The sequence below is a fragment of the Panulirus ornatus genome, chromosome 12, assembly GCF_036320965.1.
Source record: "Panulirus ornatus isolate Po-2019 chromosome 12, ASM3632096v1, whole genome shotgun sequence".
Taxonomy (NCBI): domain Eukaryota; kingdom Metazoa; phylum Arthropoda; class Malacostraca; order Decapoda; family Palinuridae; genus Panulirus; species Panulirus ornatus.
The window spans coordinates 62,165,638-62,180,222 of record NC_092235.1 but is presented as its reverse complement, the minus strand read 5'-3'; the positions used below and the strand labels follow the sequence as shown (position 1 = coordinate 62,180,222).

General features: G+C 44.1%; 1 protein-coding gene and 1 long non-coding RNA gene across 2 annotated transcripts in view; one reads left to right on the top strand and one right to left on the bottom strand.

Annotated features, from left to right (window-relative positions):
* The window catches only part of LOC139752116 (GTP-binding protein Rhes), a 59,041-nt gene that overhangs the window by 3,530 nt on the left and 40,926 nt on the right, over window positions 1-14,585 (bottom strand). The window contains exons 3-6 of the mRNA XM_071668027.1: window positions 11,402-11,559; window positions 9,957-10,143; window position 8,075; window positions 7,435-7,616 (exon numbers count right to left, since the gene is read on the bottom strand). Of these exons, the coding sequence (XP_071524128.1) occupies window positions 7,435-7,616; window position 8,075; window positions 9,957-10,143; window positions 11,402-11,559 (528 nt within the window). The remainder of the gene's footprint in view (window positions 1-7,434; window positions 7,617-8,074; window positions 8,076-9,956; window positions 10,144-11,401; window positions 11,560-14,585) is intronic.
* The window catches only part of LOC139752117 (uncharacterized), a 73,850-nt gene that overhangs the window by 32,427 nt on the left and 26,838 nt on the right, over window positions 1-14,585 (top strand). The gene's annotated exons all lie outside the window — the stretch shown is intronic.

Here is a 14,585-nt window from a genome sequence, read left to right as displayed (position 1 = left end):
GTATGTGGAAGAAAGCACAAAGGAGAGTGATTAGGTCAAGACCTGGAGTTAAAATGGAGGTGGCTATTGATTATCAAATAAATGAATATAACTCGGTTACCGAAACAGGCAGTTATAAATAGCATATAGTTATCAAACTTTTTTAGAGGACTTAGGTTAACACACACACACACACACACACACACACACACACACACACACACACACACGGGACTTCGTGGTGTAGTGGTCAGCGTTACTGACTATGAATAATCATGGGCCAGCCCACATATGTCCGTTAACTTGGGCGTGGCACTCGGCCTACACCCGACCCAGGTGTTCATCCTCCCCACGGGGCTAGCCGATGAATGGGGGTACCTGGCGTAGGCCTGTGTGTGTGTGTGTGTGTGTGTGTGTGTACGTAGCAGTAAACACACTGTACATACACACATGGTTAAGAGACGGGGCAACACGAGTAAAAAAACATCTTTTTCTTCGTCACACAAAATAGTGACCACACAGCACATAGCCATTCCGTCATCGTCTACAACCCGACACACACACGCTGGACCAAATACAGTGATCGTGCAATGGCCAGTCACTCAAGCGGAGCCAATGAGAAAAGTCGGGACCATTTGGGAACGAGAAGCTCTCGTGACGTCAGTCCATCCTGCTAACTAACCATTAGACTGTTGATGAGGGTAGTTTACATGGCATTAGCTGGTGCCCTTAATGACCAGAGAGAGAGAGAGAGAGAGAGAGAGAGAGAGAGAGAGAGAGAGAGAGAGAGTTGAAGTGGGTGAATGAATAAGTTCAAACACATGAATATGTGATTGAGTGAGTGTGAGGCTAAAGTATGATGCAGGCACTGAAGTGCTTTCAAGCATCTAAAGCAAACTTAGAGCGTGAGTGCTTTCCTGCGGCGCGTCACGCAAGCAAGAGGCATTACACGTTTTTTACCTCTTTCATTTCAAGTCCTGAATGTAAAAAGAAAACGGTTAATTTCTCGTAAGCGACCGAGTGAGAGAAAACGGTTAATTTCTCGTAGGCGACCGAGTGAAAGAGAAAACGGTTAATTTCTCGTAGGCGACCGAGTGAAAGAGAAAACGGTTAATTTCTCGTAGGCGACCGAGTGTATCGTTATCTACTAGTCTTCACAATTGACCTAAAATGGCATGACGTTTTAATCAGCAATGTCGACTTTGGAAGCTAAGGTGCAGATCGTGGAAGTGGTTGTTTACATTTTCAGTTTCTCTCTCTCTCTCTCTCTCTCTCTCTCTCTCTCTCTCTCTCTCTCTCTCTCTCTCTCTCTCTCTCCCCGATGTGCTAAACCCATTGGGCCGACGCGTCCCGTGCCATCTCCTCTTTGTTTCGACATCAGGGTCGGATCACGTAGACATCCCCCCACACCTTTCCTCCCTCCGCGGCTCTCATACTACCATTGGGTACAAGCGTGCCACATCCTCTCCCTCCTATCCACCCATTCGTCCACTCCGTCTCGCCTGCTAGCATTCCCTTAGCCTACCTCATCGCAACAGGGGTGGATGAGGAAGCTCCAGGCCATATTTCAAGTCTAGACGAAAGGTCGGCTTGAAGAGGGCTCTCGACTCTTCGCTGGGTAAGCTCAGTGATAATTGTGTGTTGTGTGTCGGTCCTTATTCGTAGGGAAGTCTTATGATTTAGTCTTATTATTTACTCCTACGTGAGCCTTATTTGTACGTCAGCCCTTGCTAAGACCTTGCATCCGGTGTTCATTCATTGAGCGTCGTGGTTGGTCAACGAGCGGTGACGGATGTGTGAGTCCACTGTAACTCGTTTATATAATACTGATGATAGTTTAATACAGTGTTTTAGATTCGGCTATACAGCTGCGAGTTTCTGTTGCGAAAGTGCTTGACACCTTGTATTTTCCGTTTCCTTGTGGTTATATATATATATATATATATATATATATATATATATATATATATATATATATATATATATATATATATATATATTCCTACGAGTCCACGGGAAAAATGAAACACGATAAGTTCCCAAGTGCACTTTCGTGTAATGATCACATCGTCAGGGGAGATACAAGAAATATAACAGTCAGTTGATATACATCGAAGAGACGAAGCTAGGACGCCATTTGGTAAACATGCGATTGTCCACACATATATATATATAATCGCATGTTTACCAAATGGGAACTTCATTGAAGGGGGCAAATGGGGAGGTGATAACAAGTAGTGGTGAAGTGAGAAGGAGATGGAGTGAGTATTGTGAAGGTTTGTTGAATGTGTTTGATGATAGAGTGGCAGATGTGGGGTGTCTTGGTCGAGGTGGTGTGCAAAGTGAGAGGGTTAGGGAAAATGATTTGGTAAATAGAGAAGAGGTAGTAAAAGCTTTACGGAAGATGAAAGCCGGCAAAGCAGCAGGTTTGGATGGCATTGCAGTGGAATTTATTAAAAAAGGGGGTGACTGTATTGTTGACTGGTTGGTAAGGTTATTTAATGTATGTATGATTCATGGTGAGGTGCCTGAGGCTTGGCGGAATGCTTGCATAGTGCCATTGTACAAAGGCAAAGGGGATAAGAGTGAGTGCTCAAATTTCAGAGGTATAATTTTGTTGAGTATTCCTGGTAAATTATATGGGGGGGGGGGGTATTGATTGAGAGGGTGAAGGCATGTACAGAGCATCAGATTGGGGAAGAGCAGTGTGGTTTCAGAAGTGGTAGAGGATGTGTGGATCAGGTGTTTGCTTTGAAGAGTATATGCGAGAAATACTTAGAAAAACAAATGGATTTGTATGTAGCATTTATGGATCTGGAGAAGGCATATGATCGAGTTGATAGAGATGCTCTGTGGAAGGTATTAAGAATATATGGTGTGGGAGGAAAGTTGTTAGAAGCAGTGAAAAGTTTTTATCGAGGATGTAAGGTATGTGTACGTGTAGGAAAAGAGGAAAGTGATTGGTTCTCAGTGAATGTAGGTTTGCGGCAGGGGTGTGTGATGTCTCCATGGTTGTTTAATTTGTTTATGGATGGGGTTGTTAGGTAGGTGAATGCAAGAGTTTTGGAAAGAGGGGCAAGTATGCAGTCTATTGTAGATGAGAGAGCTTGGGAAGTGAGTCAATTGTTGTTCGCTGATGATACAGCGCTGGTGGCTGATTCATGTGAGAAACTGCAGAAGCTGGCGACTGAGTTTGGTAAAGTGTGTGAAAGAAGAAAGTTAAGAGTGAATGTGAATAAGAGCAAGGTTATTAGGTACAGTAGGGTTGAGGGTCAAGTCAATTGGAAGGTAAGTTTGAATGGAGAAAAACTGGAGGAAGTGAAGTGTTTTAGATATCTGGGAGTGGATCTGGTAGCGGATGGAACCATGGAAGCGGAATTGAATCATAGGGTGGGGGAGGGGGCGAAAATTCTGGGAGCCTTGAAGAATGTTTGGAAGTCGAGAACATTATCTCAGAAAGCAAAAATGGGTATGTTTGAAGGAATAGTGGTTCCAACAATGTTGTATGGTTGCGAGGCATGGGCTATGGATAGAGTTGTGCGGAGGAGGGTGGATGTACTGGAAATGAGATGTTTGAGGACAATATGTGGTGTGAGGTGGTTTGATCGAGTAAGTAATGTAAGGGTAAGAGAGATGTTTGGAAATAAAAAGAGTGTGGTTGAGAGAGCATAAGAGGGTGTTTTGAAATGGTTTGGTCACATGGAGAGAATGAGTGGGGAAAGATTGACCAAGAGGATATATGTGTCAGAGGTGGAGGGAACGAGGAGAAGTGGGAGACTAAATTGGAGGTGGAAAGATGGAATGAAAAAGATTTTGTGTGATCGGGGCCTGAACATGCAGGAGGGTGAAAGGCGCGCAAGGAAGAGTGAATTGGAACGATGTGGTATACCGGGGTCGACGTGCTGTCAGTGGATTGAACCGGGGCATGTGAAGCGTCTGGGGTAAACCATGCAAAGTGTGTGGGGCCTGGATGTGGAAAGGGAGCTGTGGTTTTGGTGCATTATTACATAACAGCTAGAGACTGACTGTGAATGAATGGGGCCTTTGGTGTTTTTCCTAGCGCTACCTCGCACACATGAGGGGGGAGGGGGTTGTTATTCCATGTGTGGCGAGATGGCGATGGGAACAAATAAAGGCAGACTATGAATTATGTACATGTGTATATATGTATATGTCTGTGTGTGTATATATATGTGTACATTGAGATGTATAGGTATGTATATTGTGCATGGGTGGACATGTATTTATATACATGTGTATGTGGGCGGGTTGGGCCATTCTTTCGTCTGTTTCCTTGCGCTACCTCGCTAACGCGGGAGACAGCGACAAAGCAAAATAATAATAATAATAATGATTATATATATGTTTATATATTATCCCTGGGGATAGGGGAGAAAGAATACTTCCCACGTATTCCCTGAGTGTCGTAGAAGGCGACTAAAAGGGGAGGGAGCGGGGGGCTGGAAATCCTCCCCTCTCATTTTTTTTTTTTTTTTTAATTTTCCAAAAGAAGGAACAGAGAAGGGGGCCAGGTGAGGATATTCCCTCAAAGGCCCAGTCCTCTGTTCTTAATGCTACCTCGCTAACGCGGGAAGTGGCGAATAGTTTGAAAGAAAAAGAAAAGAAAATATATATATATATATATATATATATATATATATATATATATATATATATATATATATATTTATATACACGCAAAGATGTATGATAATAGTGGCAAAGCGTTCAATGAACTGGCACATGACCTGCAATTTCATGAGCATCTTTCACATTCGTCTCGTGAATGGGAATCTTCTCTACTTTGAATTTTCAATCTCAAAAACCTTTATGGAAGCTGTTATTATTCGGTCATTAGTGTCGTAATCCATCGTGCTCTATAGACCTTAAAATAATTCCTCGCCCTGATGTGTATTTAAGTGTATAGACATTCAGTAATCGTAATTTAAAAGCAAATTAAAATGGGCTTACAAATCCATGTATCTCGTTTTGTTGTTACAGCCTTCTGTGTATCTGGTTTACTGACACATAAACAACCTTTATTTCTTTATCATTTATTTCATATATTGACGGCGACACTCTTGCTTATTTATCCATCTTTCTAAAACAGGGTTGTAGAGCGTCGAAACTTTTACCTTTTGCTTCACCTAAAATCCTAAATCGCACTTTAAATACCTACCAGTAATCGTAGCATTGCTTTCCGTAAAGGGAGAGAGAAAGAAAAAAAAAAAAAATGAAGACCTTTACTTCTAATTTTAGAGGATCCAATCTCGCTGAGTGCGAGTGATTAAGGAGAATTCTCGAGCGAAGTTTCAGTCAGCCGAATTATACTTTAGATACTAGATCCCTTCATTTTTTTTATATTCCAATCGTTTATCTTTTTTTTTTTTATCCATTATCATTATTCTGCCATGGCTGACGTGCGCGCGCGCGTGTGTGTGTGTGTGTGTGGGAACATCTGTCATATGAGAGCACAATGACCCGAGTCTCTCTCTCTCTCTCTCTCTCTCTCTCTCTCTCTCTCTCTCTCTCTCTCTCTCTCTCTCTCTCTCTTCATTCTCTCAAACTTAATTGAAAAAGAAAAAAAAAATGAAAGTATGAATACTCCGACAACCCAATTTCTATTAAGTTCATAATTTCTGTTAACAGTTACCAAGTTCTATCAACAGTTCCCAATTTCTATTAAATTACCATTTTCTGTTAAGTTACCATTTTCTATTGATAGTTATAAGCACCTGAAACCCCTCAGCCCAGATGGGCGACGTCAGTACAAGGACGATCAGCCACATCTGGTTCGCCTGACAATAGAGTAGCTACGCTGAGTCCTCAGGTCTTCAAACTCCCCTCCTCCCCTTCTCTTGTATTGCCCTCCCTCACCGCTCCTCTCGAGAACCTTCCAACAAACTTCTTCCATAGTCTTCAACGCCTGAAAAAAAAAAAAAGGAAGAAAAAAAAGTCCCTTTAATAAACTTTTTCGTCCTTTCGCTTCATCCCGTCCCTCGGGTAAACCCGTTCTTTCAAGATACCCGTCCCTTCCGTTCAACCCTGTCCCTCCATTTACACTCCGTCCCCTTCATTCACTCCGTCCCTTCTTCATTCACCCCCTTCCCTCCAGTGAACCCGTCATTTTCCCTCCACCCGTCCCTCCACTTAGTCCTCGGAAGAAGATAGACGTAACCATCATCACAAACATCGATTCAACACACGAGACACACCCCCACACCCCTCCCATCCAAGACAGCAGCTTCCTTCCTTCCTTCCTTCCTTCCTTCCTTCCTTCCTTGAGGACACCAAGTACCCATCCCTCACTTGCCCTTCACTCACACTACACACAACACACACAACATAACAACACCTCACCTGTGGTCTTGCCCTCGGACGTACCCTAGCCTCCTGAGAGGTGTGGGAGCTCCAGCAGAAGGGGTACCTGAGGTAGGGAGGTGTGATGTCCAGCCACCTGGACCGACCTAGATCAATACATGATTGATAGGCAATATGGCATCGCGTTCCAGCCCAAGGGTCTATTGCGCTTCCAGTTCTCTACCGCTCTGCTAACTTTCTATTGACCCCTCGCACTCCTAAGAACCTTCTAATAGATTTCTCCCTCCTGAAAGCCCTCCTCAACTTCTCAAACCTGTCTTCCCCCCTCCCCAAAGTCGGCACTCATAGCAACCCTCCAACAAACTGGGTCTCAAAGTCTCCAACTTCCCAATACTCGTTCCTCCAGCCAACGAAGGAGGAAGATATACCATAGCTCTATCATCCAGTTCCCTAGGACCTATCCATTTACACCTTCCAGTTCATTTTTGTTCATAACTTATCACCTCTACATTATTAGCCTCAATAGTGCCACTGTGATCAGTCTTCACTGACAGCGTCTGCAACCAAAAGATTTATGCCCTCAAAGAGTTCAGTTCCACTTCAGCATTTCCATGGTTATCTTTCCTCGTCTATAGCATCAGTTCGTTCATCTCGATGGTGTTAGCTCCTTCATTTATTTGGTTTTGATACTCCTACATAAAGCTGAATACCCTTCATCTTTGTCTATCCAGTGCCTCTATTTCTGTCAGTATATTTCCGCATCTGTACATTTTAGATTTTCCGTCTCTTTGTCGTTTTTATTGATCTCACGTCCACAGATTTCAGTTCCACCAGATCTCTAGCGTCAGTCTCTTCCCATCTCTCTGGTCTCTCTCGCCAATCTCACCCGCTGTGATTGCCTTCATCTTCCCAGTTTCATTCCCTCTGTTTCAGTCCCTGGCCCCCCCCCCACCTCCAGTTTCAGTCCTTGCCCTCTCCTTCCCTATTCTCAGTCACTGCCTCATTTCCCTTGGTTTCAATTCCTTCGTCATCCCTCCATCCTCCCTAGTTTTAGTTCATCTCGCTATACCTCCCTCCCTCACTCCCTGCCCTCACTCCCTCCACACACGTTAGCGTAATTCCCTCGCTACTCACGAGTATTGTCCTGGACAGATGCGCTTGTGCAGTGCTGGGGACATCTCCATGGGCAGGTTGGCCAGCACGAAGAGCTCGTAGAAGAGTTTGTCGACGTTGTTATCCTTCTTGGCTGAGGTTTCCACGTAGGTGCAGGAGCTCAGGGATGAGACGAACTTCTGCACTTCCTCCAGGGCCACGCCCTCTGTAGGGGTGAGCGAGAGAGAGAGAGAAGGTGAGGATGAGGGGATGAGAAAGGAGAAAGTGAATTTATGAGTGAAAGGGAATATGAATAAGGTCTTCATGGAGAAATGGAGGCTGACTGACGAAGGTGTGAGTGTGGTTAATGTTGGGATGTTACTAGGGTAGTGTTTTACGTTCGTGTTACCCCGTCTCGTTACCTTTCATGTATGTATCATGTCTTTACTCCTTTGTACACACACACACACACACACACACACACACACACACACACACACACACACACACAACCACAGCATAAACCAGGTACCCATTCGTTGACCAGCCCTAAAGAAAGGATGAACATCTGGGTTTGACTGCCACACCCAGGATTCGAACCCATGTAGATTCGAAACCTTACTGCCAAGAACAAATGCCATTCCAGAGACCGATCGTCCAACTCTCGTCCAGGTTTCAAAACGCTGAAAAAAGAAATTAGAAAAAACAAACTTGCCTCAAACACAGGTGAATGTAAGCAGTTGCAAGCCCAGCCAGCCAGCCAGTCTCAAAAAAAAGGGGGAAAAAAAAAAGAATGAACTCAAACGCACCACTGTTTTGCTTTCCCGAAGCAAATCACTCATTCGGGGATAATCGCTTGTTAACCTCGAAATGGCATGCAGGGGGGAGACAAAACCCCAAGGAGAGCAAACCGTACTGGCTTTTGTGCCGTGGAAAACATAACCTGGACAAACAGCGGTAAAGCGACCTGGAATTAATTTCAAGTATTTCGTCGGAGGCAGAGTGTGTGTAACGATGCCTCTGCTGAATGCAGATCAGTTCTGAAGTATCTTCCTTTCATCATATGGTGTAAAAGGTTGAGGTGGTGTTTGGGGAAGGCTAATTTTCTTCTGGGAATAAGGAAAGAGACGTCAAGGTTTATCTCCGTATAATGATGAGCTTGTGTGAGGCAAAGAACCCGTGGAGTCAAGTATGTTGGTTCTGGATGCAGTATGTTGGTGCTGGGTGCAGTATGTTGGTGCTGGGTATAATATGTTGGTGCTGGGTGAAGTATGTTGCTGCTGGGTATAATATGTTGGTGCTGGGTGAAGTATGTTGCTGCTGGGTATAGTATGTTGCTGCTGGGTGAAGTATGTTGGTGCTGGGTGCAGTATGTTGGTGCTGGGTGAAGTATGTTGGTGCTGGGTATAGTATGTTGCTGCTGGATGCAGTATGTTGGTGCTGGGTGCGGTATGTTGGTGCTGGGTGAAGTATGTTGGTGCTGGGTGCAGTATGTTGGTGCTGGGTGAAGTGTGTTGCTGCTGGGTATGATATGTTGGTGCTGGGTGAAGTATGTTGCTGCTGGGTATAGTATGTTGGTGCTGGGTGAAGTATGTTGCTGCTGGGTATAATATGTTGGTGCTGGGTGAAGCATGTTGCTGCTGGGTGTATTATGTTCCAGTTGGGTGCAGTATGTTGATGCTGGGTGTATTATGTTGGAGGTGGATGCAGTATGTTGGTGCTGGGTGCAGTATGTTGCTGCTAGGTGCTGTATGTTGCTGCTGGGTATAATAGTATGTGGACGGTATTATATATGGTTGCCATGATCACACAGTATGTTTGTTCTTCGTACTGTATTATGGGCGCCATGTAGGTACATTCAGGTGGTTAGGGTAATTATGCTTCGGCCGGTAACAATATGCAGGAGCCAGGCACAGTATATCATTAGTAAGGTACGATATGATAGGGCCAGGATAGGTTACAGTACGATAGGTACAGGGTACAGTACGGTAAGGTGGGTTACAATATTTTAGGGTAGGGTACAATGCGATAGGTCAGGGTACAGTGCGTTTGGACTAGGGTACAGTACGGTAGGGTCAGGGTACAGTACGATATGGTCAGGGTACAGTACGGTAGGGTCAAGGTACAGTACGGTAGGGTCAGGGTACAGGGCATTAGGGCCAGGGTACAGCACGTCAGGGTACAGTAAGTTAGGGCCAGGGTACAGTGCGTTAGGACCAGGATACAGTACGGTAGGGTCAGGGTACAGTTCGGTAGGGTCACGGTACAACACGTCAGGGTACAGTAAGTTAGGACCAGGGTACAGCACGTCAGGGTACAGTACAGTACGTTAGGGCCAGAGCACAGCACGATAAGGCCAGGTTAAAGGACGATAGGACCAGGGTACAGCACGTCAGGGTCAGGATACAGCACGTCAGGTTCAGGATACAGCACGTCAGGGTCAGGGTACAGCTCGTCAGGGTCAGGGTACAGCACGTCAGGGTCAGGATACAGCACGTCAGGGTCAGGGTACAGCACGTCAGGGTACAGCACGTCAGGGTAACAGCCAGCCCCTTGGTCCTTACCGCTGTTCTCGGTCGCACTTGTTGCCCGCGATCACCATGGGCACCCTCGTGGCCGCCCGCTTCTTCCGGCTCCCGGTCGAGTTCGCGGTCGCCGACTGCTTCGTCTCGAGGATCTGCTCCCGGAGCCGCAAGACCTCGTTCCACGAATCTCTCGAGTCCCACGAGAAGACGAGGACGAAGAGGTCGCCTGTTGTGGACACAGAGAGAGAGATAAGTCAATATGGGGGACCAGGACAATGATGGACGATTTGAGGAATGAAAAGAAAATAAAGGAAGGACTACTATGAGAAGACCTGATGGTCTATGATGAGATCGTCTGCTGGAGAACAGGAAATGGGAAGGACAACTATGAGAAGACCTGATGGTCTATGATGAGATCGTCTGCTGGAGGACAGTAAATGGGAAGGACAACTATCAGAAGACCTGATGGTCTATGATGAGATCGTCTGCTGGAGGACAGGAAATGGGAAGGGCAGGTAACAGAAGACCTGATGGTCTGTCATGAGGTTATTTACGTAGGTACAGTAATGTTATCCTCAATTCTTGATTGATTCAGATGGAGAGAGCATAGTAAAACATTCAGCTGGACGGAGGCAACAAACTGTGAGTTATAATGAAGGAATGACAAGAAGTAGGGAGGAGGGCCATTGCTGCATCGTACCAGAAAAGATTCGGTAGAATGTTGAAGATTGTAATGAACTACAAGTACATTAATCCTGAACACTATAAGGAGACATGAAGAAGTCAAAAGAGCGTCTCTCAAACTCCAAGAAAATCTGGAGAGACAAAGACACAAACATCCCTACAATTCTAAGACTTAAGAAAAAGTTTATTGTGTCGAAGGCCAAATTCAGGCCTTGAGGTAAACAAGATGAAAAAGCTAAAAAAGAAAAAGGAAAAGAAAGCGTAACTTTCCCTCTCCGCTTTCTCCTGCTCCAGTTTTAGTGAAGCAAAGTAAAAAGGTGGAGGAGGAAAATAAAAGAGGAGAGTTGGGGGCGTGGGCCAGAGAGGGTGAGAATGAGTGTGTAAAGACAAGCCATAAAATGTTCACCCCATCCTCCTGTCTCCCTCCCTCATCACGAACCGCTTTGAAGTTCCTGATTCACAGTGAGAGAACAGGAGGAGGTGGAGGAGGATGAATGGCGTGAAGATACAAAGTAAAAAGAAGAAAGGATGGGTGGATATATATATATATATATATATATATATATATATATATATATATATATATATATATATATATATATATATATAAATATATGTATGTATATATATATATCGGATATTTCTCGTCAGGTCATCCACCATTTCCTTTTATATCATCTCCACACAAAACTCCGTCTCTCTCTGATCTCCTCTACTGTCTCGCAACCCTCCACGCCAAAAGCCCCGAATGACCCCGTTGCTGTCGGCCAACCTGGGCGTGGCTTTGTGTCAGGACTCACCTGTGAGGAAGGAGAGACGACGCATAGCGGGGAAAGGGTGGTTGCCAGACGTGTCGAGGATGTCCAGCTGGTACACGTCACCCCGGATCTTGTACAGTTTACGGTGGAAGTCTTCGATGGTCGGGGTGTACGTGTCCTCGAACTTGTTGTTGAGGAACCTGTGTGGGAGATGAAGAGTACAGATGAGCTTCACGTGACTCTCCTCCTGACGAAGGGGTATGCCGAAGACGACCTAACTAAAATGAACTCGCGCATCTGTTACTTAAGTACAAGTTTATGCTAAATATAAGTTTATGCTAAATATTAGTTTATGCTGAACATCAGTTTATGCTGAACATCAGTTTATGCTGAATACCATTTTATGCTGAATTTTACTTTTCAGCTGTGAAGAACTAAATCGGTAAAAAGAATATTCATACAACAATGAAATGTTTCATATTTTTGGTCAGTAATCCTCTAAAACGTGAGTGCATATGTGGGACTGATTTTTGACTTTACATATTACTTTGCAATACCCTTTATATATATATATATATATATATATATATATATATATATATATATATATATATATATATATATATATATATAGTGTTGTAGAGGAAGATGATGATGTGGTGTCATCATTAAACGTGCATGTTGTGCCTCTGGTGGGTGGTAATGGAGGGCAGCCAGCGAGTGCCGGTCATTACCAACCCCTCCGCTCACATCGCTGTTCTGTTGGGTCTGACTTAAAGTGGTGAGGCTGACCCTGTGTGTGTGTGTGTGTGTGTGTGTGTGTGTGTGTGTGTGTGTGTGTAACACGTAGAGTAACAGGGATACTAGTTAGCAGATGATATACTGGGTATATATGTATATATATATATATATATATATATATATATATATATATATATATATATATATATATATATGTGTGTGTGTGTGTGTGTGCGTGTGTAGCATATGAGACAGTAAGTTAACCTTACACACACACACGCGCGGTTGCTAGACTAGATGCAGGGACAGAACAACCAGAGGCCACTACGTGAAATTAATCACACAACCTGTTTAGGGAAGATGTTGGGAAGTCCTCTCATAGTATAAGACTCGGGGATAAATTGGAATTAGATAAGTGACCGAAAAAAAAGAACTGGGAATGTGGACAACAGCGCGAGGTTGAAACATGTTGTTTGATGGTTGAGATTATACGAGAGATGTTCCCCCTCCCCCCAGCGAGCGTATAACTCCCTTCCGGTACTAGATCAACGGGTAATAACATGCACTACGAGTGATACAGTCATTGGAAATTGTGTAATGATGTAAGTGGCTGGTGTGTGTGTGTGTGTGAGGGGAGAGAGAGAGAGAGAGAGAGAGAGAGAGAGAGAGAGAGAGAGAGAGAGAGAGAGAGAGAGAGAGAGAGAGACGTTCTTTTGGCACACTGGTGGAAAACTCCTCCTCCTCCTGGTTACAATGATGCCGTTGTGACACAAGACGTTTCAAAAAGAAAGGGGGTAATTTCCTCGTCCTTATCCTGAAACTTTGTAACCAGTTTGGTGTCGCAACATGATATTGCTTTATTGTGTAATTCCCTTGTACGTGGAGATTACATACACCTTTGTGGAGATGAACTTTACACCGTGTGAAGATTAACTGAGCGTTTGTTGAGATTGACTTGAGAGTGAGTATGTGTGGGTTTTTTTTTTTATTTTTTTTTTGGAGATGGACTAAGTCTTTGTGGAGACTGAGTCGGTCTTTAAGATTGAAGATTGATTGAATATATTTGTAAAGAGATTGACTACGTGTTTTATGAAGATTGAAAACGTGTTGCATGTGGAGACTGACGAAGTGTTTGTGGATATGGACTATGTATGCCTTTGTGGACGGAGGGTATGTTTAGAAGAAAAAAAAATGTGGAAAGGATCATAAGAATAATATAGAAACAACGTGGATCTTTTGCAAACATTGGGGTAACATCTTTAGCAAACAAAGGTTAACATCTTTAGTAAACAATACGATAGCCTATTTAGTAAGCAAAGGGGTAGCATATTTAGTAAACAAAGGGGTAGCATCTTTAGCAAAGTTGTAATATCTTAGTAAACAAAGGGGTAGCATAATTAGCACACAAAAGGGTTGCATCTTTAGAAAAAAAGTGGGGGTAATGGAGTCTTCAGAATCGAAGAAAAGACAAGAGACATCGGAATATGTATACAACCTGAATATATATATATATGTATATATATGGTGTGGGAGGCAAGTTGTTAGAAGCAGTGAAAAGTTTTTATCGAGGATGTAAGGCATGTGTACGTGTAGGAAGAGAGGAAAGTGATTGGTTCTCAGTGAATGTAGGTTTGCGGCAGGGGTGTGTGATGTCTCCATGGTTGTTTAATTTGTTTATGGATGGGGTTATTAGGGAGGTGAATGCAAGAGTTTTGGAAAGAGGGGCAAGTATGAAGTCTGTTGGGGATGAGAGAGCTTGGGAAGTGAGTCAGTTGTTCGCTGATGATACAGCGCTGGTGGCTGATTCATGTGAGAAACTGCAGAAGCTGGTGACTGAGTTTGGTAAAGTGTGTGAAAGAAGAAAGTTAAGAGTAAATGTGAATAAGAGCAAGGTTATTAGGTACAGTAGGGTTGAGGGTCATGTCAATTGGGAGGTGAGTTTGAATGGAGAAAAACTGGAGGAAGTAAAGTGTTTTAGATATCTGGGAGTGGATGTGGCAGCGGATGGAACCATGGAAGCGGAAGTGGATCATAGGGTGGGGGAGGGGGCGAAAATTCTGGGGGCCTTGAAGAATGTGTGGAAGTCGAGAACATTATCTCGGAAAGCAAAAATGGGTATGTTTGAAGGAATAGTGGTTCCAACAATGTTGTATGGTTGCGAGGCGTGGGCTATGGATAGAGTGGTGCGCAGGAGGATAGATGTGCTGGAAATGAGATGTTTTAGGACAATGTGTGGTGTGAGGTGGTTTGATCGAGTAAGTAACGTAAGGGTAAGAGAGATGTGTGGAAATAAAAAGAGCGTGGTTGAGAGAGCAGAAGAGGGTGTTTTGAAATGGTTTGGGCACATGGAGAGAATGAATGAGGAAAGGTTGACCAAGAGGATATATGTGTCGGAGGTGGAGGGAACGAGAAGAGGGAGACCAAATTGGAGGTGGAAAGATGGAGTGAAAAAGATTTTGTGTGATCGGGGCCTGAACATGCAGGA